The sequence below is a fragment of the Micromesistius poutassou genome (assembly GCF_964030765.1).
Source record: "Micromesistius poutassou genome assembly, chromosome: 13".
Classification (NCBI taxonomy): Eukaryota; Metazoa; Chordata; class Actinopteri; order Gadiformes; family Gadidae; genus Micromesistius; species Micromesistius poutassou.
Window position 1 is genome coordinate 12,200,006 of NC_140283.1, and position 24,667 is coordinate 12,224,672.

At 46.6% G+C, this 24,667-nt stretch overlaps 1 protein-coding gene across 1 annotated transcript in view; it reads right to left on the reverse strand.

The window, feature by feature from the left end:
- Window positions 1–2,413: 2,413 nt before the first annotated feature.
- Window positions 2,414–24,667, reverse strand: part of osbpl5 (oxysterol binding protein-like 5) — a 48,281-nt gene continuing 26,027 nt past the window's right edge. The window contains exons 3-23 of the mRNA XM_084477589.1: window positions 18,039–18,194; window positions 17,473–17,546; window positions 17,129–17,209; window positions 16,762–16,863; window positions 15,949–16,152; window positions 15,364–15,448; window positions 14,855–15,017; window positions 12,004–12,217; window positions 11,222–11,406; window positions 10,867–10,948; window positions 10,026–10,124; window positions 9,713–9,809; window positions 8,436–8,534; window positions 8,177–8,274; window positions 7,655–7,744; window positions 6,826–6,965; window positions 6,067–6,246; window positions 5,852–5,984; window positions 5,530–5,629; window positions 5,037–5,145; window positions 2,414–4,896 (exon numbers count right to left, since the gene is read on the reverse strand). Of these exons, the coding sequence (XP_084333715.1) occupies window positions 4,761–4,896; window positions 5,037–5,145; window positions 5,530–5,629; window positions 5,852–5,984; window positions 6,067–6,246; window positions 6,826–6,965; window positions 7,655–7,744; window positions 8,177–8,274; window positions 8,436–8,534; window positions 9,713–9,809; window positions 10,026–10,124; window positions 10,867–10,948; window positions 11,222–11,406; window positions 12,004–12,217; window positions 14,855–15,017; window positions 15,364–15,448; window positions 15,949–16,152; window positions 16,762–16,863; window positions 17,129–17,209; window positions 17,473–17,546; window positions 18,039–18,174 (2,607 nt within the window). The 5' untranslated portion in view covers window positions 18,175–18,194 and the 3' untranslated portion in view covers window positions 2,414–4,760. The remainder of the gene's footprint in view (window positions 4,897–5,036; window positions 5,146–5,529; window positions 5,630–5,851; window positions 5,985–6,066; window positions 6,247–6,825; window positions 6,966–7,654; window positions 7,745–8,176; window positions 8,275–8,435; window positions 8,535–9,712; window positions 9,810–10,025; window positions 10,125–10,866; window positions 10,949–11,221; window positions 11,407–12,003; window positions 12,218–14,854; window positions 15,018–15,363; window positions 15,449–15,948; window positions 16,153–16,761; window positions 16,864–17,128; window positions 17,210–17,472; window positions 17,547–18,038; window positions 18,195–24,667) is intronic.

The window sequence follows — 24,667 nt, forward strand, 5'->3', positions numbered from 1 at the left end:
AGGGCACGTCGGACTAGTTTGAGAACCTGTCATTTTGAGTGCTCAATTATAATTTCATTTATCCTTGATTTCAAGCGTTCATTTTCAATGAACTGGTTCTTCGGTCAGTTTGAATGAACCAAGCACTTGCAAGGACAAGGATAAAGGGAACAAAGTACAGAGACAAGAACTCAGATGGGATAAGAAGACACATGATGACATCATGGCAGGGCCTGCCACAGGGCCTCCTCTCCCAGACAAGTCCAGGCATGTGGCCTGTCTTCGCCTCACTCGTCTCGCCCGCTTAGACATGGTTGAGAGGGTTTGGGGGAAAGGCCTGTCTGGCTGTGTCTGGTACTCAGTAGAATACACTTCTGGCCGGACTTGGCTGGAGGCTATGGGGAAGATATGCCATCGAGGCTATTTATATCTGTATTGGAAAGGTTCCGACTAAAGCTGTTGAAGCGCCGCTAATCTCTACTTAATTACTATCTACATGACACATATTCGTATCGAGGTAATATATTTGCACAGAGCTGTATTTAAGTGACACTAATGAAGATGATCTAGGTAACTTTAGTAGGTAACTAAAATGGGGTGGATAGGTTGTGAATGTTGACGCGGTCAAATAGTCAGAACTATGACTTTCTACATACTTTCTTAACCTTCTTTACTTGACCTTGATGGTAAACACGATAAGGTCAAGGAAAGATGTAAAGGAGAATTCATAAGGAATGAGGAAAAGAAAATCATTGTGCTGGGAGAATCCAACTTACACTAGGCTACGAAGTTATGGGCCTTTGTGGGTCTGCTGTGTGGAAACTACGTTCCAAAGATGGACTACCAACAGCACAGCTTAGATACTTTTCCTCATGCGTTCTTCCCGGGTTGTTTTATGCAGAATGTGTAAATGTGGACAACCCGGTTAAAATATAAATTCATGACCAATAATTGTCATGTCTTGTCATTGTCATTGTCCAGTCTTCCCTATGCTCAAGGAGATAAGAAAGTAACCATTGAAGCACCGTTCCTAAGCATTTAGAGAATTCAAACAGATCTTATCATGGCTGCCCTTTAGATTCTTAAGGGTCTATTCACTCAGTTAGGAATCTTCCTAGGCAAAAAAATACTATCCGCCCGCTGCCAACGCTTTGGGTCAAACTATTGCAACCATGAAAACACACGTTTTGTTTTTTATTTGTTTTTGAACAGGGGAAGCAGTGATATCTAAAGCTAAACAATTCTCTACCAACGGGTATCAGAAACTGTAATTTACAGGAACTAGTTTGTGGCTCGATTAGGGCAAACCAAGCAATGTGAGAATGCGACCAAGGCAATCACAACAAGGCCCAGTCATCACTGCACTCCCACACACACCTACGCTTTCTGTTGTATTTGTGGTGCAACCCATCATTTCTAATCATGATTCATGTCTGCTAGAATAGAGCTCAAATTCAGACGAATGGAGATAGATTTCAAAATGCCCTAGATTTCAAAATGCCCTAAGGGGTGTAGTCTAACCATAATGCACTGTATTTACAGGGTTACTAACACTTTCAGGATAGTACATGTCAGCAGGAAAGGGACCACCAAGCGCGTTTTGTCCGTTCTCTGCGGGAGACGAGCACGCTGGCAGCTCTTCAGCTGTTCCCCTGAATCACACCAAGGCTCCTCCGCTGAACATCTCCGTGTGCGGTTGAGCTCCTGATCCGTGTGGAGTCTAGCGGGGGATTTTCGCCTGTGCAGAAACTTCCAGCTATTGCCTCCTACGGCTTGTGTGTGGCTTCTTTTTAAGCTGGGTTTTGTCCACAGATTCTAACGAGGCTGGCAGTGTGTGTGTGTGTGTGTGTGTGTGTGTGTGTGTGTGTGTGTGTGTGTGTGTGTGTGTGTGTGTGGTCCAGCAAAGAAGAATCATAACTCTGTTTTTTTAGTATGCTTTGATACGTTGAGTAATATTACAGCCTTACAGAGCTCTAATGAACGAGATTGTGGCACCTGATTTTAAACATAATCAACTTCAATCAATCGATGTAAATATGAATGCCACAAATTGAGGCCCTACAATAAAAGTAAAAAACGTATTTTGAGGATGGACTACCAATTAACTACATATATTTTGAGCTACTTCCGAATGATTTAAACCTAACAGTTGCTTGGTTAATATAGGAAAGTAAACTAAAACATCTGAATTACTGAATACATATCGACAAATGAAGTAAAACCGCAAGAGCATTTTGTATCTTTAAGTTCCAACGCAACGTCTCCCTCTGGTGACGAGAGAGGAGTACTTTATATTCTCAAAGTATGTATTAATCCGTGATTAATTCCCTGTGCCAGCAATGATTTTTCATTATAATGTAGAATTATGTAACAATTCTCAAGAAAACCACCAGTGGCTCAGGTCAAAATAACCAGCAACAGAATTTCAACATGGTTTTGGGTTAAAATATATTTTTTATTACTGTAGTGCTACAGTATGTAACAGGTATGAATGAAAACACGAGGCAATATCATGATCTGTTGTATCATGTGACATAAAACTGTGTAGAATACCCACATCATGGCAGTAAAGAGTAGAAAACATGGATATGTGAAACATTAAAACAAACGTGATTTAAAAGCATTCAAAGTCGACTTCCTCTACTGTGCTCTGTGCTCCTCCTCTCCCTCCAGGGCTGCGTCCCGATTGGCTCTGAACCATGTGTCACCTCGGGACACGCCCTTCCCTCCTATGCTGCGGCCAGGCTTAGGTCAGAACCAAGCCTTCCTTCACCAAGCCTGCTGTAGTACGCCCGCTAGGGCTCACTGCCCTACTCACATCCTTTGATGTACACTCTCTCACACACACACACACACACACACACACACACACACACACACACACACACACACACACACACACACACACACACACACACACACACACACACACACACACACACACACACACACACTCATTTACTCACAGACTCGGTGTCTGTCACACAAACACACAGAGTCTGACAAACAAACTCACACACACACACATACTCTCTCTCAAGAGTCTGTCTTAAACAAACGCATAAACACAATCCCTCTCGAAATCGATGTCTCATACATACAAACACACAATCTCTCGGACTGTCTCTCTCATACACGCACACACAATCTCTCTCAGACTCTGTCCCTCATACACACACATTCTCTCTCGCTCTCACAAACGCACACACACACCTAGAAGAGTGATTGTCACTCCTTCCTGTCCTTCAGACTGCGTTCCGATCGAGGAATCAAGATTAGTCACCCAATAAATACATTCTCAATTCTTTTTGGACACACCAAGGGTGTCTAAATGTGCTCCAGACAAATAATATATTTACAAATTGATACATGTACATAAAAAAACCAACCCCTTAATTAATTGTGTACACCTTAAAACAGCACGCTGAAAGTGTGCTCAAAAGACACTAAATCTTCGCAATAGGCCTACTGCGACAACACAGCCCCCCCCCACCCTGTCTCATTCTTTATAAAGATCTCCCATTCGTACATTACTTCATTGTTTCCCCCCCCACCCCCCTCCCCTCCCCCTCACGCCACCCGTCGATGCTATGGAAATGATTGTTACCACTAGTGTCATGGTCTAGTCCAGAGCAGTGCTATGCTATTAAAACCTACCTCTGATGGTGCTGCTACAGGCACAAATACTACAAAGACACATGGATCGGCTCTCGGCCTTGCCCGGTTCCCCGCCGAACGTCCTGTTCTAGACGCTCCGCGGGGAAGGCAAGGGGCGTCCTGTAAACCAGCGGCGGAAGCCCCCCGCGTTTCCCAAAGGAAAAGCCCCCCGTTGTTGGCCTCGTGTTTCGGACGCGGGTTGCAGCACCCACCCAGAGGAACATCGCCTGGCGTGGCGCAGGTGGGCGGAGCCGGGAAAACACGGCGGGGGACTTTTGCTTTGGCGAAGCCGGAGCTTTTTTTTTTTTTTTTTTTTCCCCGCCCACTGCTGTAAACAAGTACACGTTTGTCCTCTCTGATTACAAATACTGTTTTGGTAAAATCATCCTCGTTCAAAAGGTATCGAGGACAGATAAGAGGACAGCGTGTATTTGAGCACACGCCTATAGAAAAACAGACCGAAACGCGCGGTTGGAAGTTTGCTGCTCTCCTCTCTCCTCTCTCTCTCCGGCGGCGCTCCGATGCGTCGTGTCGAATGTCCACGTGTCTTCGCTTTTTTTTTCTTTTTTTTTTTGGCTTCAGCAATAAGGCCCAGGGACTGGAATGGGAACGAGGAGAACGAGAAGGTCCCGGGAAACGGGCCCTCCGAAGAATGAACACGCACACGCGGACAACGGACACTCAACAGATCAAGAGTATTGCAGGGTGTTCTAGAAAGGACACGTCCAGAGGACGGCGGGACGTCCTTGTGTGCCCGTCTGTTCGAAGCAAAGTCCGTCTGGGTCTCCGTGCCGGTTCCTCTTGACCAAAGTGCGCGGCGGCGCCCGTGCTGCCCCAGCCCGGCTACACTAGGGGGCGCCACTCCTTGTCCCGGGGGTGGGGAGGGGGGGGGCTGAGAGACAGGGTCTGTGTGATTATTGCTGTGGTGCCCATGCGTGCTCCCCCTTCCCCCCCCCGCCCCACCCCAACCCGACCCACGGTGCCTTCCCCCCCCCCAATGACACACACACACACACACACACACACACACACACACACACGTAGAGTCAGTACTTCTGCTTCTGTCGGGGGAGGAGGGCCGGGTTCGGGGGGGGGGGGGGTCGGGGGGGCGTCTAGGGCCCTGTTCAGGTCAAGATGTAGTTGAGCAGGAGCTGGGACAGGAGCAGCACACACAGGACCAGACAGTGACGCCCCGTCAGCGACACGCCCTCCTCCACCCCCTGCTGGCGGGCCAGCTGACGACCCAGGGATGCCAGGTTCCTATGGAAACAAGAGGATCAATAAAACGGTCCCCCCTCCCTTGGCTTTCGAAAACAGCCGTACTCAAGCAGTAGACAGTGTACAGCTATACAGTGTTCAGTGGAAATGGGTTCCGGGTGATAGGGTGCGGGGGCGCGTACCTTTGGATATCCTGCTGGCCCTTCTGTATGGAGGCGATGGAGGTCCCCACCATAGCCAGCTCCTTCATCTCCTTGCTACACCGAGCACATTGGCTCGGATACCCGGCATCTATCGCAGAGCACAGCACACCGTTAACTAAATGCTTCCACCGAGCACTGTGCGTATACCCTTGTTGTCGTACGAGTGCGAATGTGTGTGGTCATGCGTGACCATGATTTAGTGTGTGTGTGTGCCCTTCATTGTCAGAGGAGTGTGTGTGCGTGCATTACCTTCATTGTCAGAGGAGTTTGTGTACATTTGTGTGTTAACATCATTTAGTGTGTGTGCGCGTGTATTACCTTCATTGTCAGAGGAGTGTGTGTGTTACCATCATTCAGTGTGTGTGTGTGTGTGTGTGTGTGTGTGTGTGTGTGTGTGTGTGTGTGAATCCTTCAATGTCAGAGGAGTGTGCGTACACTTGTGTGTGTGTGTGTGTGTGTGCGTTTGTATTACCTTCATTGTCAGAGGAGTGTGTTGGCTCTGGAGTGCTGCCACTGCTCTCGGTGTTCTGGCTGCAGCTTGAGGGCTGGCTGCTGCTTTTCCTGTGTTTCGCCTTGACACACACACACACACACACACACACACACACACACACACACACACACACACACACACACACACACACACACACACACACACACACACACACACACACACACACACACACACACACACACAGTAGTCAGTAAAAGTACAAAGTACAAAGTAAGAAAGAAAAGAAAACCCAGAGATCCGTTTCTCGTCGTCTTCGAGCACAAGCGGCACAGGGGCTGACCTTCTGCTGGGCGTCCCAGCCGTGGCTGAACAGCAGTCCGTTGTGCCTCCTCTGGCTGGCCTTCATGTGGGTCTGGATCACGCCGTCCTTCTCAAACTGAGCCAGGCAGGTCTCAGGGTCCCATGGCTGGGTCCTAGCGTCGGTCACAGCAGAGCAGCGTTAGTGTTAACCGGGGTGGGGGGTGATGTGAAGTGTGTGTGGGGGAGACGACGTACTCTATGTGTCTGTAGGACCACTCTCCGCTGACGGGGTCCGTGTGGAAGAGCGGCGAGCTCCAGGGCTTCTCCCCCCGCTCCCTGGCCTCCTTCCTCTGGGCCTCCTCCAGGACAAACTTCTCCTGGGTGGCCCGGTTCTGGTCCCGGTCCTGGATGGCACTGGTCACATGCTGCCACAGTCTGGTGGAGGGAGCACACAATGACAGTTGGACTTCTATGCCGTCATAAGGAATTGGCAGCATTCTTTCTAGATTTTAAGCTTAAAATAAAGCTGAACTTTGGTCTATATAGCGGTGGTGAATGTGTGATTTGCGTCTCTTTGCATTTCTGTTTCTAGTGACATGTTTGAAGCGGACAATAAAATACTACAATATCGAGGTGCCTTAAAATTCCAGTTCAAAAGGTAAGAGATCACTGTGACAGTCTGAAAGGGCTTAACAGACCATTTATGTATATACCCCAGCCCTAGCTCACCAAAGGGCAATAAAATGTCCTTTAATTATCAGGGGAAAAAAGGAAGGGAAGCAGAGTGGGTGTTCCTTCCATCCAGGGATGGTAATGGGTGAGTGTAATGGGTGCTGCCATTCTACATACATAGTAGTAGTACTATTACCAGCAAAGACTTTAGGTAAAAAGACCCAAGTACTGTCCACGGTGAAGGGGTGCTGGCATAAAACACACCAACGTGTCAAATGGACCAACGCCCTGCTCGTGGAACAACCAAGGCTGACGTTGAGGGTCATGGCTGCAGAGCCTCACCTCTCAGACTCAAACTCCCCCTGGTGGTCTGGCTGGACCACCTTCCTCTTGAGTCGGCTGCTGCGCACCTCTGGACTGGGGTTCCACAGCAGCTCCTGCTGACCGCTGCCGCGCTTCTCCTGGATCCACACCTCGCCGTCCTGACAACCACAACACCGTCAGCACCTCCTCATCGCGGTCGAGGTTCACACACAGGGACCCATGGCGCCATGAGGTCACACCTTACAACAGTGGGAACTCAGTTCTGGCAAAGCAGTGCTCCCTGTTTGTTCATGCGATGCTGGTTATACGTGACTTTGCCACTTTTCAAGCCACTAGTGCCGGCCCCATACACAACCTGCACGGTCGGCCTCTGATGGTTGGCCTCTGGTATCAGATGAACAGTTGCTGAGATAATGAAAGGACAGACCGACAGACATAGACTTCTCAAAGTCTATGTATGTACCACACACTTTAGTTTTCACACTAAGTATTTAAGATGAAAATATGCTGCTGTTGTTAACAGTTACTGGCAATTTTTGGTTACCAGGGAACTTTAGCCCGGCCCTATATGAAAAAGTGTTTACCACAAGTGGGACAGAAGGCTGAAGGCATTAAGAACATCTGGAAAGTGAGCAGGGACTAACTAAAAGAGTTATCCTGATTGGCTACTGTAACATAGCCAATGTTTGAGCATACAGCTGTAATTGCTCGGTTGCCCTACTGATTACCGTTTTGTGAGCAGTAATTATGACCAGTGTTTGAGGATGAATGAATTTTAGGGAGAGGCCGGGGACCGGTAGAGATTACGGTAGCTGTGAACGATATTCAAATTGGGAGCTGCCCTTACCCAGTGCCCTTCCACAGTAGAGACCAGCTCATCTGCAATCTGGATCTTCCCACAGATCTGGTTGACCGAGCTGGCGCCCCCCAGGAAAGGCTGTCGGTGATGACATGAAAACAAAGACAATAACTCACCATTGGTCAATTAGTTTAGTTTGGAATGGCTGATGCAAATGTTCCCAATATGATCCCAGTGTATGTGTTCCCACTATGATCCCAGTTCATGTGTCCCTATGATCCCAGTTCATGCGTCCCAATGATCCCAGTTCATGTGTTCCCACTATGATCCCAGTGTATGTGTTCCCACTATGATCCCAGTGTATGAGTCACTATGATCCCAGTTCATGTGTTCCCACTATGATCCCAGTATGTGTCCCCACTATGATCCCAGTGTATGTGTTCCCACTATGATCCCAGTGTATGTGTTCCCACTATGATCCCAGTATGTGTCCCCACTATGATCCCAGTGTATGCCTCCCCACTATGATCCCAGTTCATGTGTTCCCCACTTTCTAATCAGCGGTAGTACCTTCAGCTTGAACTCCAACTCTGCGGCACATTTGGTTTTCTCACACTCAATGGTGATCTTCCCTCCCAGTTCTAGTGTCATGGTCCCATACAGGATACCTACAGCACAGATGGAAAAAAACACAGAATGGTTGAGATTGCCTCCGTAATTGAATTCCATGGCAAATCAAAGTGGATCATTGGCTATGAAATGTCATCTTGGTATATCAACACACGCAATATCACTTTGCCTGTAGCCCACAGATACTGTTATACATTACCTTTGCAGTGGGCATAAGGCATGGTGATGACATACTCCTCATCCCTGCTGAGAAAATGTAGTCTGGCTTTGCCGTCCAAGATGGCCGACAGAGAGTTACCTGCAAGAGGAAACGAGGGAAGAGGAGACATCTCAGTGTGCTTATCCATTGTGCATTGAGCTTGTGGGTTGATAGCAGCCGTGTGTTAAAAGCCGACGATATTAACCCCATAACCCATTGAATTATGGGGCCAATATGTCCAGCACAATGGATGTATTGTGGAATGAGGCAGCGGTGCAGCAGGACAGTAACATTAGCCTGCTCCGGCTCTAGTCTCCGCTGTTCATAGCGGACCGGGCTAACAGGTTTCCCAGTCTCAACAACACTCCTCCACATGAGACATTACAACAGTGTCATCTCCCTGATAAAATTAAGAATAAATTACTATTATTTAAAAAATATCACATTTATTTCTTAAAGACCGGGTAAACCAAATTCAGTATTTTTCTTCTTATCATATTAATTAGGCCTTAAATGTGTCCCTCAAAACATGTAAAAAATATTTTTCCCATTCATCATTTCCTTGAGGAGCTAGGCCTCAGAGAATGTTCTGTGTGCAGGTTTAAAATGGGCGGGTCTACATCGAAGACCGCTTTACGTAAAGCGGTCTTCGATGTAGACCCGCCCCCTGCTGCCCTCTAGGTATAAATACATTAACCGCGCACTAGCATTCTGTGGTTTCACCCGTCTATGGTTTTACCGCTCACGAGTCTGGTTTGAATTGTCAGTTTGCAGCTAGCTTGCCCGTTATGCCTCTTCAACCTCGTTGGTGCATCTTCCCTGGATGCCACAGTGGGAAACGTAACGTTAACGGTTCGTTTACTTTATTTAAGTTTCCGACCGAAGACGGTCTCTCTCCGGTGATGGGCGTGGTTTCCTGGCCTGCAGCGCACACGCCCCCACCGTCCTGAGCCAGGGATTACTGCTCATTTTTCATCAACTTTGAAGCATAATTTTATATACTTCGCGATTTTTTTAGTCCTTCAAATTTGGCAGGGTGGTTAATAATATATTTTCCTGTGGTATTATAAACTCAAAACCCATAATTATTTTTGGTTTACCCGGTCTTTAAATATTTTACAAAATTGACAATAAGGAGACTATGGCTAATTAAGAAAATTATGTGATGTTCACACATAAACAAGACACATTAAGATTGACATATCTACTTCAAATGACACACGTTACGGTATCCTTGTATCCTTCACCATTAACCACTTTGAAGAGACAATCCCTACCATAAAACTTGGACTTGGCCAAGATGCTGCCGCTGATGCAGAAGCCGTCCTTCTTATTGCTGATGTAGAAGGCCGAGATGGGCGGATGGTGGGAGACCTGTTCCAGAGCCATAGCAAGAGCGAGAGAGAGGTGTTGGGTATCTTTCATTAGGATTGTCATCGGGGATGTTTTCTATCCACTAGTCCACTGCTTTAAAAGTTTGACTTCTTTTTATGTTTGAAATTAATCAAGGACGGAAAACGGGTTATGAACTTAAGATGTTGTGAGTTCTACTTGCGCAGAGGTGTCTGATCGCCATGGAAACGGACTGACCTGTTCAGCGACGTAATAGGTGCAGCTGTCGGACTCTGGATGGAGCCAGCAGCAGCGGAACGTCTCGCCCAGAATGGGGTTGTATGGCTTCTTGAGACCCTGTGGAGCACACGCATGTAGAACATGACCCCCCAACTACACACACACACACACAACACTAAAGGTACTGCCTATTTCTAGACTCTTTTTTTTTTGCACCAAGAGAATGGTTGAAAGTTTGCCCAGACTGCAAAGTTGCAACATGTCCCCATCTCATCGTACGTTATTTTATCATGTTCAAATGAAGAAAAACCTTGAATGACTAAGTGTGAAGTCGAAATGTTTGACTGGTACTGTATGTGAAATATAACCCAAAAATATCTCTGAGCATGAAGGCGGAAACAACAGAATTGCGGAATCAACCTTCAAGGAGGAAACAACGTAATTGTGTTCCCCTTTTCAGCTGTCCTCATGTTTTGAAACCTGAAATTCTGGATCTGTTATGAATGTTGCTGTGTCACCCCATCTCCCACCCCCCATCCCCCATCCCATCATCACAACCTCTGCAACTTGCTAGCATGCTACATTGTAGTCGAACAGAATACGCCTTGACTGAGAGCAGCAACGTCCCGTTCTAAGAACCTCATCAGAGCCATTTAAAAGTGGCCAATTAAATTTTTTACATTAGCCACCCTTTCTAAAAATAAAAAGGTAGGGGACATAACGTCTGAAAATCATGTTATACGTGTCACACATGTGACCCGTGATGGGTGTGAAAACACATTCCCTCTGTATATCTCAGCTCATTGAGCTGTTCCTAGTGTAGCTCATTAAGTGTTAATGACTCAACATAACAACCCACCTTGGGCTTCTTGTAGAAGCCAGAAAGGTACCAGCGCACCACCTGCTTGATCCGCCCGTACGCACTCTCCTCCAGCACCGCCCTAAGCAGAACGGGGAGATGATGGAGGCACACTCAGCATTGGTAATCACATAAATGCAACGTTTCAGCTTATTGGGGGGTGTTTGTTGACTAAACATGTGAACATGAATTGGGCAAGCCTTTGGAAATCGGCAGCCCCAGAATTCTCTTAATATCAGAACGACACAGCGAACAGACAGTGTGTTGCGCTTGGACAAGAAGTTAGATTGGAACAAGAAATCCGGGCTTGGATGTGAGGTGAGAGTGTGTGCGGGTGCGGGTGTGTGGTACGGACTGTGACAGCAGGTCGGCATGGAAGTAGTAGTCTGACAGCTTATCCAGGAACGAGCGCGGCTCCAGGATGAAAGTGGGCAGCACCACCTTGGACAGGTCCATGCCGGGCCGCAGTTGCTTCAGCAGCGTCCAGATCAGACCCTTGTTCTCTTCAGACACTGTCTCCACCTGGGAGGCCTCGCCAGCCTGGGTGGAGGGGGTTGGGGGTGGTGGATACTGGGGATCAGCTAGGCTAAAGAGGCTAAAACAGAGGCAGCTACGCTACAAGACTAAGTAGAAGAAGTGAATGTTGGGGGTCAGGCTAGATGGAAAGCCACTGAGTTGTAGCCTAGGCTAGGAAGGTAAGAGGGAAGGCAATGTGTGTCTGCTAGGTTAAGGAACAATATTGACACTTGGGTTAAAGGCCCAACAGCTAGGCTAGAGGAGCTAACAGAAGGGACTGGGGGTAATCTACAACTAGGCTAGAGGAGCTAACAGAAGGCATTGGGGGTAAACTAGGCTAAAGGAGCTCACAGATAGGCGCTGACAGCGGGCCTACATTTGGAGATGTAAATAGAAGCATCAGAATGCTGTGTCAGCTACGATTGCACTTTCGGGGGAGCATGCCACTCACAAAACGACACCCAGTCTCTACTTAAGCGAACCCAACACATGAACTGACATCCCCCGGTTACAAAACATGCAGAGGAAGACTAGAAATTGAGTTACATTATTACATTGTGCCAAAAGAAGAAGTTGCCACCAGTGGCGTAGCACAATGAGCACTACACTACTACCCCTCACCTCTGCCATCTCCTCCAGGCCCTGCTCCACGTAAGGCGTGGCCTGCAGACCAGGCGACAGGTCATCTGCTTGGTCCATGTCGCTCTCCTCGGTCAACCTCCCGCCGTTCTCATTGGCCGGCGTGTCCCAGTCCTCTTGAGCCTCGCGCTCCGATTTGTCAGAGAAGCCGTCGTTCTCCATTTGGTGATTCACCATGAAATCAGAGTCATTCAACCTGGGGAGGTAAGGAGAGCGTGCAAAGGAGTGTGATGTAGAAGTCTTCACAGGGCCAAAGCGATGGACCCAGACCCTAATGGACAAGGGAGATTTGCTGCGAATCATACACTTGACATCCATCTTTACCGTCTTCTGTCCGACATTTTAATCTGATCCTAATAGTCAGCCTGATGATCACTCAAGTTACACAGCACTTCCATGTGTTTCTCTTGTGATCATTGTCGATCACAGGTTTTCTCAGATCCATTCAGGTTTTACACATAATGATAAGACCCAGGTACCGGGATAATAGAATGTGGGATGTGGACCCCAACACGTACGGGTCACGGGTCCCAGGTTGGGTCATGGATCCTAGAGTTTAGGTAGACCCGTGAAGACGTCTAGTGTGGTGAGCAAGAGCAGTAAAGATATGGAAAAGCTGTTCAATCATTATGAGTCACCAGTGTTATCAGTGACCAGTATACCAAAGTACAGTATGAGAGAACCAGTATGACAGGCCACCACTGCTGCTACTACTTTCAACGGTATCACCCTTTTATCACATTGAGCATTTTTGAGAGTTTTGAATGTAGTTTAACTTTCCAACATATCGCTGTAATTACATTTAGTTTATAATGGGTGCTAGGCTTTGCGTCACTTGGCTCTGTCGGTTGGCAGAACACGTTTTTACCACAAGCTGTGGTCAAAGGGTGATAAGCAGTAAAATCAGCTGGCGTTCTCTGGAATGAATGACGACCTCAACTGAAGGTTGCTTACACTCTGTGTTCTTTGCCAAGAAATCAGATTTTGTCCTAAAATGAGTGTGTTTTTTTATTTATTTACTTGGATTCAACAAAGAATTCAGTTACTTTGTTGAACATCATTGGGAAATGAGCGAGTGAGATGAAAAAGTACATTTGCTCGAATGTCTCTCGAAGTGCTACACTCACGCTGTACCCCTGGGGTCCGACAGACACCCACCGGTCATGGTCTCTGAGCCCACCGACCTACAATCGACCTTGATGTGAGATGTTATTAGCCAGCACTGTGATGCACTGGATTTCACTAAGGAGCACACCGGTCCTTTAAGACAAAATGATGCATGCAAATGTATTCAGGAACCACGTATGCAAATGCAGTATTTGTGCTACAGTCTAAACACATACAACCTATTCAGAAACGCTTCTCACGTCAATAACTCAAAGGGTCGGTTGCCTTTCTCTGGTCGAAACAGAATCAATAGATGGATGGACAGAAAGACAAATAGTTTATCAGCCATGGATTGAAAGTCCCAGAGTGTGTCTGGTGTGGAATGTTCTAGGTATGGGGTGGGAGACAGCAAGGATTTAGATTTATAAAAGATGGGATAGAGCACAAGAGAGAGGGAGCGAGAAAGTGAGGTGGGGTGTAAATCAAGGGCAGAAAAGTAACTAATAGTAGAAACACGGTGGCTCCAGTTACACCCTTATTTCAAGGTTGACAGTGGACGTTTGTATTCTCTAGGACCCAAGCAAGCTATGTCTTACTAAGGGCATGATGTAAGTCTGCATAACATATTGAAGCACGAAGTAACCCACTATCTTCTTACCTCAGCAAAAAAAAGGAAATGTGAACGTCAGGAGTTTTATAAACAGGGAAACGCATAGCACATAATCAGCACAAAACGCCCACTAGATGTCAGTTAACTTGCAACCGCCCTGCCCTACATCAGAATAAACCTGCAATCCAGCATTCCAGTATATCTGCCACAAATCTACCCCCTTCCCCCTAGGAGTATCAACATTTGCTTACCTTGAAGACAAATAACTGCCGTTCCAGCTTCAAGAAGCTAGCACAGTTGACACTAAATCCCACCACGACAGTCTATACTTAGCTCCTCTGATTTCCTTTTAAGTTTGTGCGTGTGTGTGTGGGTATACGTGTGTGGGTGGCTGAGTGTAAGCAAACACTTTGAAGTATCATCAGTGTGCAATTAATGAAGGCTAGAAACACACTATCGCTGCTTTTAATGTCCGAGTGCGTGCTCCCTCTCTCTCTCTCGCTCTCCCTGGGTTGTGTAAGGTTTCCATTCTGCTCTTCCTGCTCTTCCGTATGTCATGTGACCCGGCCAGGAGGCTGAGATTGGCTGGCAGCGGAGCAGGAGAGCAGGGAGTGCTGGATTATGTGGGGAGGGCTCACACCCTGAACGGAGGGGGAGGAGTTGTGTGTGTGCGTGTGTGTTGAAGGGGCGGTGTCTGTGTATGACGATGTCACCAGTGTACAAACACGGCCTTCTTTAAGGTTGGAAAAAACACGACTATAACCCTCAAACAAGGACAAACACTAAAGCATTTTATGTCGCCTTTATACAGCTGAAGACAGACTGAAGTAGCATTTTCAGAAGCAGCCTACGAGACCCATAACACAACACGTGTGTCACTTCTCAAGCACAAAAGTGTAATTTTATGGCAACGACATTTTACAAACGGCGATCTAGTCAGTGATATGTGATCGTTGTTGTTGTTGTTGTTGTTGTTGTCGTCGTCGTCATGGGGTCGTGTGTGTGTGTGTGTGTGTGTGTGTGTGTGTGTGTGTGTGTGTGTGTGTGTGTGTGTGTGTGTGGTGTGTGTGTGTGTGTGTGTGTGTGTGTGTGTGTAGGGGCGCCCCGGGGACTCACTGTAGCAGCTCTGCGTCGCTGAGGGCAGTGGACTGTAGCAGGTGGAGGATGTGGGAGGAGTCGGAGGACGCGTTGAAGTCGGCCTCTCTCCCGCCTTTGGCAGTCAGCTTGTAAATACTGGAGCAGCTCAGCGCCAGCTCCAGGGCGTCCATCCAACAACGACCTGGGCACCAGATCAGTGGGAGACGGTCATTACAACCCTCCTCGTAATGTCCCATCTATAGATATCCACATAATTTTTACTTTACTGTTTAGCATGTATCATGAGCCCAACTCGTTGTTAGGGAAACACTGAGCCGGTCTAGCTGGTTTTCAAAGCTATCTTTATTTTTATTATCACAATGTGCTCACATCCATTGCATTTGGCATGATATGACAAATGGCATTAAATCAAACCAAATTGTGTTCAGACAAGATGCCTCATGCACAAAATAACCGAATGGAGAAATAAGAGACAGTGACCCACATGTCTAAAACAAAGACAATTGATATTCATAGCTCCAGCTCACCGTCAGACTCCGAGGCAGCTCTGAAGATCAGGTAACTGCTGGGCAGTGGCTGGGTTATGGAACCAACGTTCTCTCCTGTGGGACCCTGACGTGATGGCAACAACACATCGTCACATTAAGGCTCAGTAAAACATAATTTCAGCCATGGAAACTGATTTCTTAGGACATGACAAACACCTTGAGTATAATCAAGCTTTGCTGATTAAATGTTTCTTCTGCTTCTTAATATCACTCTGACAGAAGAGTATTCCTATAGCCTTTACATATTAGTTTCAAATGGGATCACAGGTCGGCATTCAAATGACATTGGATGCTGATGCTGAAACTTGAGGGACACATTGCATATTAATCATACTACAGTCCTTCCTTTAAAGCTGCAGTAGGTAAGATTCAAGCGTCATCAAAGGAGAGCGTCTACCATCTAAATTGACTCATACACAGACATGCGCACGCGTCAACCAGAACAGATATTCTCACACAGCATTTCACTCACTAGGAAAAGACGTATCACGATACCATCTCTACTGGTATCTCAAATAAGTTTTTTTTGAAAAATAAAAGCGTATTTTCAGTAAGTCTGTTCACCTTGACGGCCCAGATAGACTTGTCAAGTGGGTGGTATAACTTGAAGCAGAAGCCGTCCTTCTTGGAGGGCCTCTCGATCAGCTTGCAGGCGTTGAGGAGGATGGTGCCCACCCAGTGGTCATTCTTGGGCGTCTTGTAAATCAGCAGAACCCCAGGCTTCAGAATGCACCACAGCTTGGTCCAGCTCTTTAAAGAGCCTCTGATCTGAAGCAGGACCAGTAGAGGGTACAGAGGTCATTGTTAAAGAACTTTAAGGATCACCCGTAATGTTAATGGTAGGGGAGAACTGAGTAAAGATACTTAAAAATCAGTAAAACTGATTGATTGAAATTGTATAATTCATATTTATTTAAGTTGGCAAAGATGAGTTGGCTCCCACAACCCCCTTTTTCTTTACATTTAAATTGACAGATGAGCTACAGGTTTGGTTCAGTTTTGGTTCTGGTGGCATGACAACCAACCCCATTCAGTTAGCCAATCTGGGTGCTTAAAGGGCACTACATGGGTGTGTGATCTTCTGCTTTAGCCGGCCATCAGGTTAAGGCAGATGTTTACAAATTATAATGAAATGATACACATGATATAATGATAAATAAAAACCTGTATTTGCGTAAGGTCGATAAGCAACCACCTAGCACATTAAAATAAAACATTATAATTACTATTATTATGAGTTTATTCTATATTTTTCAAGAAGACTCCATCTGCTGAATTTAGCTTAAACCGTCAACCGCAAAAGTTTCCAAACATTACAACTGTTGCTGCCAGCAGTTTTTTTTGTGATGATTGTTGAAGGGCATGAAAAGGCCGTACCTTGAGCCAGTCGGACATGATGACAACCCTCGGGTCCTTTAGCGCACTAAACAGTTCTTTGGCTGCCCGTTTCTTCTCCTGTCTGTAATTTCGCTTCTGGACCTGAGGCATGGAAAAATACAAGCTTTAATGGTCACCCTTGGATTCAATAGGAAAATCAGTAAAACTCCATGGTGCAAGTTATGTCACTAGGGGGCATCAGAGTCACACACTGTCAAACTCTGGCATTTTGCTCACGCAGTCAATTCCCATCATTCATTGCCATTGTTTCAAATGCAGATAAAATAAAATGGAACCAAGCAGAATGAGGACTGGATAGATGAACTGTTGTGCTCATTGTGACACAGGAGGATAGAGGGCACCGCACCTTGAGGGACTCCTTCCGGGCCAGTCTCTCCGTGGGGGAGGGGCACTCCTTCTCCACACCATTGAACATCCGGGACTCCGACTGGGGGGAGGGAGACGAGGAAGAGCGTGTCAGAGAAGAAGAGAACGATGGGGTGCAACATGTCTAGCCTATGAGGATGGACGTGCAGAGAGGCACGCAGTTAGGACTGATGGAGAAAAAAGAAAAGGAAAGAAAACAATTTCGCAAGAACACATCAGGGATTCCGGGCAATCTGCATTAATGGTGTAAAAAGATGAAAATAAGATGACTGATGATGCACGGTGAGAGAGAGAGAGGGGTTGGCCAAGCCAAGTGTGTCCAACCTGGCTGCTCGGTGACTGGGCAGGGCTGAGCTCGCTGCTCAGTACAGAGTCTCCGTTCGCGTCCATCTCACTGCCTGAGTTCAAGGAATAACATTGATTAGAAGGTCACGTAGAAATAAACCAAATAGAGAAACCAGCTGACGCACATGAAAGACAAAAACAGAACCATTTGAGCTTAACTATGGCCAAAATATATCTATAATCCATCATGATGTCTCAGCTGTGTGGTATGCGATATATTTCAATGTCAACATGCACTCCAATCGACTCTTTCCTCAGGCTTTTACGGTGTTATTGCATATAAATCCATAGTAAACAATGAAACAATAGACCACAAGACCGATACCATATGAACGTCTACATAAAATGTATTGCCAAGTCTGACCAACCAACCAACAAGTAAAACAGAGGAACCATCTTAGTTAACATCATCTTAGTTACAGCGGAGGCTCTTTATTCGACCTAGGCTAAACGTAATCTAGACCCTGTGCGGTCTAGAATTAATCCCAGCCTCTCAACAAGCTCACGTTATACGTTGGCCTTGAATTACCGTATTGTTGTGTTACCTGTGCTGAGCTGATACAGATCGTCGTCTCCTCCGTAAGACAGGTTGCGGGTGAGGGTGCGGGGGTCAATCTTGGGTGGCGAGGTAGCATTGGGACACAGAGAAAGCCTGCGCTGGAACACAGTCTCCTCCTTCATCCTGACACCCAGCTGGTCCTCTGGAGGGAGGGGGGACAGTAGGAGGGATGGAGGGAAGGAGGGAGGGAGAGATAAAGGAAAAGGATCCAGACAGAAAGTGGGGGAGGAAAACAATTAGCCAAAATTAAGCCAATTTATTTCAAGTCTTTATTACCGCACCATGTTTGTGACTGAAGAGTGTACACAATTGTGATCGTCTCTACCAGACCAGTGAACAATGGCCTTTTTGAGCCTCCCCAAGCAAGCCAATCCCTGGTTGGCTCTCTGTCTCCGGACTATCAAAACTCTGTTGTACCGGGGATGCGTCAACCACACAACACAACGCTGTATGGGGCACCGACAGGCCATCCAGTACAGACAGGTGTTCATGACATGTAGTCACACACACACACGTACGTGCAGAATACGTTTATGTGTCCAGAGCCATGGCCACAGACAGACAATTGTTAGTCACAATGTTCATGTCCATGAGGGATGCATACATACATACAGGATATATACATGCACAAGACCAGATAAAATGGAGATCAAACAGAAGTCATGAAACAGAGGTGTGTCTATGATGAACGCAGTTTTCAAACGGGAACATTTTAGTGAGTCATTATCAAGTGCTAGGCAAATGCATTCAACAGATAATTCCTCACACATTCCTATTCAACCAGTAACATGGCATGGTTTTAATGCGGCACTGGTGAGAAATGTCTCACTCAAGAAGTTTATTTTGGTTGTTTTTAAAAGAGTATGCAGTGTTCACAGGCTCACAGAAGGCTTCACTAATGGAGGACCACAAGAAGGAAGCAAGAGCAAATTTTAAGTTATATCCACTGGTCTAGTTAACTAGTGTTCCCCATAAAACCCTAACTGTAAGTGACAATCTACAGTACAGTACAGTACATAAAACGTTATTTTTCAGGTCACAGTGCTCATAAATCTGGCGTGGTCAACAAACACTAAACACGGTGCACGAAACAAGTACAGCCAACGCTCGTATTGTAAAGTGTGAAGCTTTCATGCGCATATAAAACAGACACAGACACACAAAAACATCAATAGTTCTTTAACATAAATCCCTTTCTGCTTCAACACAGACTACCGGCACACATCCCCGCTCTCCTCCCCCACGTGGCTCTCCCATTCCAGCACATTGATAACTGACTGAGTGGACAGCGTGGGGGGGGGGGGGTCGTGTCCAGACGGATCAATAGGTTCATTCACAACCCCCGGCCAGCTTGATAAGGACAGGCCAGGAGTGTAAAAACCTTGGCTCCGAGGCGCCGTGCTGTGGCCACCCCGCCGCCGCGTAACTCAACGCCCGTTCATTCAGCTCCAGTCGGAAGGCTGGCAGGCGGGCAGAAAGGCAGCACCACGCAGAGTGTGGGCTAGACCTCTTGACTCACGGCCTACGCATCCTCCGCCGTCCACTGCCAACCACCAGGTTCTTGCATAACCGTTCATTCATGTGAAGGGCTGGGGTCTCCCCCGGAGTTTCAGGAGGTCTAATGCATCGCGAGAAATTCAGCCTCGGAGAGGGCTTTGAAGTTTACAGTGCTCTCCAATAGGAGGGATGTAGAAGATAGAAGATATATCAATTGACTGATATTATCAGCTGATTGTGGCTCATCACAGGCATCCCTAGTTTGGCCTATACGGCATAGGGTCAGATAACAGAGTGGTAAAAGTGCAATTCATATTTAGGTTAAGCTCTATCGGTCTAACAGGGCCAGCAGCACGGAGGACTTCACTATAAATAAGCATGCTGAACACAAGCACTGAGGCAACAAGCATTAACAGATAGGTTTCCATCCCTGCAGTCTCACCATAGCCTAGCTCCACTTGCTCCTAGCTCCTCCACTCCCTATCCTGCCTCTATGACTCACATCCTCTCCATCTACCCACTCCTTTCTGCTCCCTAACCTAATCATTTCATCTTCTTTCTTCATCGCTCCCTCTCATCCTTTGTCCTTTCTGAAAGGTTGTCGGCGGTGGGAAAGAGAAAAGGTGGATCCCCCTCCTCCGTAAAGAAGAGATCCCGATGGGTCTTTAAATAGCCACACAACGCGACAGCTACCAGCCTGCCGTTATGAGGTCATGCGTCATTGTCCAGGGCGTGGTGCAAACGCATGTTAAATGCTGCTCCATACTTTCAGTGTACAGCTTTGTTTATGCCCATATGGTGCAGTGTTTTAATGTTTGCATGCACATCTGTGTGTGTGTGTACGTGTCTGTGTGTGCGTCACGGTGCAGCGGGTGCTATGGGATGTGCAGTGCTGCGTGGCTCGGATAGAGTTACATCTCTCTCTCTCTCTCTCTCTCTCTCTCTCTCTCTCTCTCTCTCTCTCTCTCTCTCTCTCTCTCTCTCTCTCTCTCTCTCTCTCTCTCTCTCTCTCTCTCTCTCTCTCTCTCTCTCTCTCTCTCTCTCTCTCTCTCTCTCTCTCTCTCTCTAAACAGGCACACAGACTTTAACCTGCTGCACACATGCTAGAAACACTAAATAGCTTTTTATGATGGTTTTTGGCTAGTAAGAGGAAATGCTCCAGCTAAGGGTGGGGCTATCATAAGCAGGGAGTTCCTGATAAGGAATGTTTGTTAATGCTGTGAGATTCTTATGAAAAGCCCTGGGCCATAGTATCGGTAAATAATCATGACCCTCATCGACTGCTGTTCAATCTAGGTCTGCTGCTGATGAGCACCGGCCCTGGGCTATGGAAACCGTGCTCTGCATCAGTTGGCTGGTCAGAATTGCTCTTTTTGCACGTGCAAAAGCTGGCCAGTAAAGTTGGAAGTAATGCACATAGGATTAATACACTTATATTTGTATAATATCCACATAGCCATATCTAAATCATGTAGCTTCCTGTATTGTCCCTGATCATTATTACATAAAACACACATGAATAGAAGTGGTAAGGCAAGTATTCAAGTATGTCAAGTATGTATATGTTGTGCTGCACATGTTCTATGTACCACTGAAAACAATGTGATTCATACGGACAGCAGATCAGCAGTTATTAGTGTAGTGAAGGTTCTGAGCCTGTGTCATTGTTTGCGTTGCTGCTCCCAACTAAGATGTTCAATAAAGTTTGTGATTGTCTAATTTATAATTTGGATAGATAGGAACCAGAATAAGATTTATGGCTGATCTATTTAGCTATGTGTTCATTGTGTTACCGGACTGGAACAATGACAATGTTTATGGGGACAAGGGTATCTGTGCACCATTCACTGAGCCGACCACACTCTTTTTGTTGTGGATGTTGGTAAAAAAAAAGAAAACTGAAACTTTGGCCGTGCCAGGAAAATCTTCATTAATTCCCTCTGTAGTTAAAAATATAATGCACACACAAAAATAATACCTATGAAAGGTTATGGACATACACACTTACTTGTATGCTAAAAATAACACAGTGTCTGTTTTGGGCCCATCAATCTCAACAATCTCCTGGTAACACCCTAAAAGGCCGGTTTAATCGGTCCTCTATCAAAAAATACCAGGATGCTTTTTTCGGAACACAGGTTTCTGGTTCTCATTACTGGCTGGGAAGTTGGGCCCTGACATTTGCCGGAGTAACAGTAGAAGGGCCACGTACGTAACAGAGAAGGTGGTACTCAATGGGGGAAACTCAAGGTCCAGCAGGACCTTCAAATAGATAATAGCCATAGCAGTTCAAAGGCAGCAGTGTTCAGGCCCCTTCTATTTCCTCCAGCAGCGGTGCCGAGGTGTGGGAGAGGTGCACTGGGTTGCTTGATGTGCGTGTGCTCAGTGCCGATGTTCCCTGTGCCGATGTGCGCAGGCACGGTGCTGATTGTGTGTGTGTGTGTGTGTGTGTGTGTGTGTGTGTGTGTGTGTGTGTGTGTGTGTGTGTGTGTGTGTGTGTGTGTGTGTGTGTGTGTGTGTGTGTGTGTGTGTGTGTGTCTTGTGCTGATGTGCACATGAACAGTGCTGATGGCCGGTATATGGGGATAATGTGCACAGTGCTGATGTGTGCGTCTTGTGATGTTGTGCGTATGCACTGTGCTGATGAGCACGTGCATGGTGATAATGTGCACAGTGCTGATGTGCATGGTGATAATGTGCATGGTGCTGATGTGTGTGTGCATGTTGACAATGTGCCCTGTGCTGAGCCACTTGCATGGTGCTGAGATGCACGTGTGCTGAGAGGTTTCAGTGTGATCAGATTCCTGTAGGGCTCTGGTGCATTCCAACAGAACTGTTCTCATACAAAAGTACAATAACAATATAATATAACAAGAAGAAAGCATGTTTGCGATCTACATTTTTGGGGCATTGATGTAAGCACAAATACAGTTTTCAGTCTGCATTTTGATCGTCATGTTTTCATAATACTGTTGTTTCTGTTCTACACAATCAAATATGCAAGAAACTTTCTATTATTAAGTCACATTTGTCATCTTTTCCCATTATGTTTCCTACATTTAGTCTCAAGCCATTCTCGAGCTAAGGGCACCTACAGTATTGTGGCCAGGCTCAGACAGACAACAGGCAGCAGAGAGAGAGGTCATGTTTCTCGAAGCAGTAGCAAAAACTACTTAATTCTTTCTTCAGGTCTACTTTATTTTATTTTATTTCATGATCATAATACTTAAGAATATATAGTTTGTTTCCATCAACCTCCATCGCTCGATTAAACAAAATAAACCAAAAATACATTTTGGGATACTTTTTAGGACTACCGGATCAGACCGCAACAAAAGCTTTGGACCTTCCTATCGCCAACATGCCTCTGTACTCGGATGTCTCAGGCATGGAGACCAGGAAATGCACAGACTGCACCAAACTGCAAGAGACAGTGGCTTTATTTGAAACGAGGCTAGCAGCTATTAGAAAAATGCATGATGATCAAAGCTACACTGTATCCTTCCTGAAGCTGGACAAGAGAGAGACAGTTCCAGCTGCCTCTCACTGGCACAGAGTAGGCACTAAGCCCAAACAACATACCAAAGTGAATCAACAAATTCACTCAACGCCAAATGCTAAGCTTCCCAAAGCTAAAGCAGCATGTATCGGCCAGATTAGCCAATCGCTGAAGTTAACCCTGCTGCTGAAGAATCGGTTCCTGCCACTTCAAGAGTCCACGGACACGCCTGCCACCCATGCACTCCTGAGCCCCGAGATGCGTCCAGACGGACGGTGCGGACAGAGACCGACCATGACCCTGTAGCCAGAGAGGCCAGCTGCGCATGCGTCTGCCACCCGTGCACCCCTGAGCCCCGAGATGCGTCCAGACGGACGGTGCAGACAGAGACGGAACAAGAACCAGTCGCCACGGAGGCGAGCTGTGCATGCGTCTGCCGCCGCCACCTCAAGCCAACAAGGGCCCATCCCACAGAAAGCAGATGAACCAGACACTCTGATTGTAGGAGACTCAACCATAAAGGATATAACCGGTAAGAAGATCAAAACATGCTACTTCCCAGATGGTACGGTTAGTGATGTCAACCAGGAACTAGCCACAATTATATTGAAAAACCCCAAAATCTCACAGGTTATTGTGTATGCAGGACTTAATGATATTCGAAGAGAACAGTCAGAACTTCTGAAGAGGGATTTCACTGAACTATTGGGCATACTGGACAAATTACACATTAGGTCATTCATCAGTGGACCCATACCAGCAGTTGACAGGGGAATAAACAAATTCAGTCGTCTACTTGCACTCAATACATGGCTTTCCAGAGTCTGCAATGAAAGAGGATGGGGCTTTATTGACAATTTCAACTTGTTCTGGGGGCGCAAATACCTTTTCAGAGCAGATGGCCTACACCCAAACAGGTTAGGCTCAAAACTGTTAGGGGACAATTTTCTCTTCTCGCTCTCCCACAAATCTACCCTGTCACGGTCTGACAAACAGGCCACAGTCAGAGCACAGGTTGAGAAGAAGCACGACTACAGCCTCTCCCACACATCTACTGTGCCACTATCTGACACACAGATAGCAGACAGACCACAGACCTTAAAGAGAGACAACAGCCCGCCTAACGCCATGGACACCATGCCTTCCCCCATCACAGATGCTGGCTTGGCGAGGAACGGCCACGGCCCTCCTCTGCACTCCCCCATCAACGATGACCTCCAGCACTCCCCCCATTGACGATGACCTCCAGCACTCCCCCCATTGACGATGACCTCCAACCTCATCTCTCCCATAGCCACAACAACTCCAGCTCCACTGTCTCCTCCCTTTATGATTTTCCATATTAATTTAAGAAACTGAAAAATGTTCAAATGCATCAAACTTGCATCTGTGTCAATGATACCATCGCCACGTCATTGCCACAGGCTGACAACACCTAAGCAGAGGGTGCTCCAGCCCGCCCCTAGTACTGATAGTAGTCTTGATTATTACTGAGACAAAAAAGGGTTCAGCCGTAGACACAGTATGAAGGAAGTTTCGCATAATCTGCTAAAGCGGTTAGTTCACTTTGTATAAAACATCAATGATATGTGGCATTAAAGTCGCTACGTGTAACATTT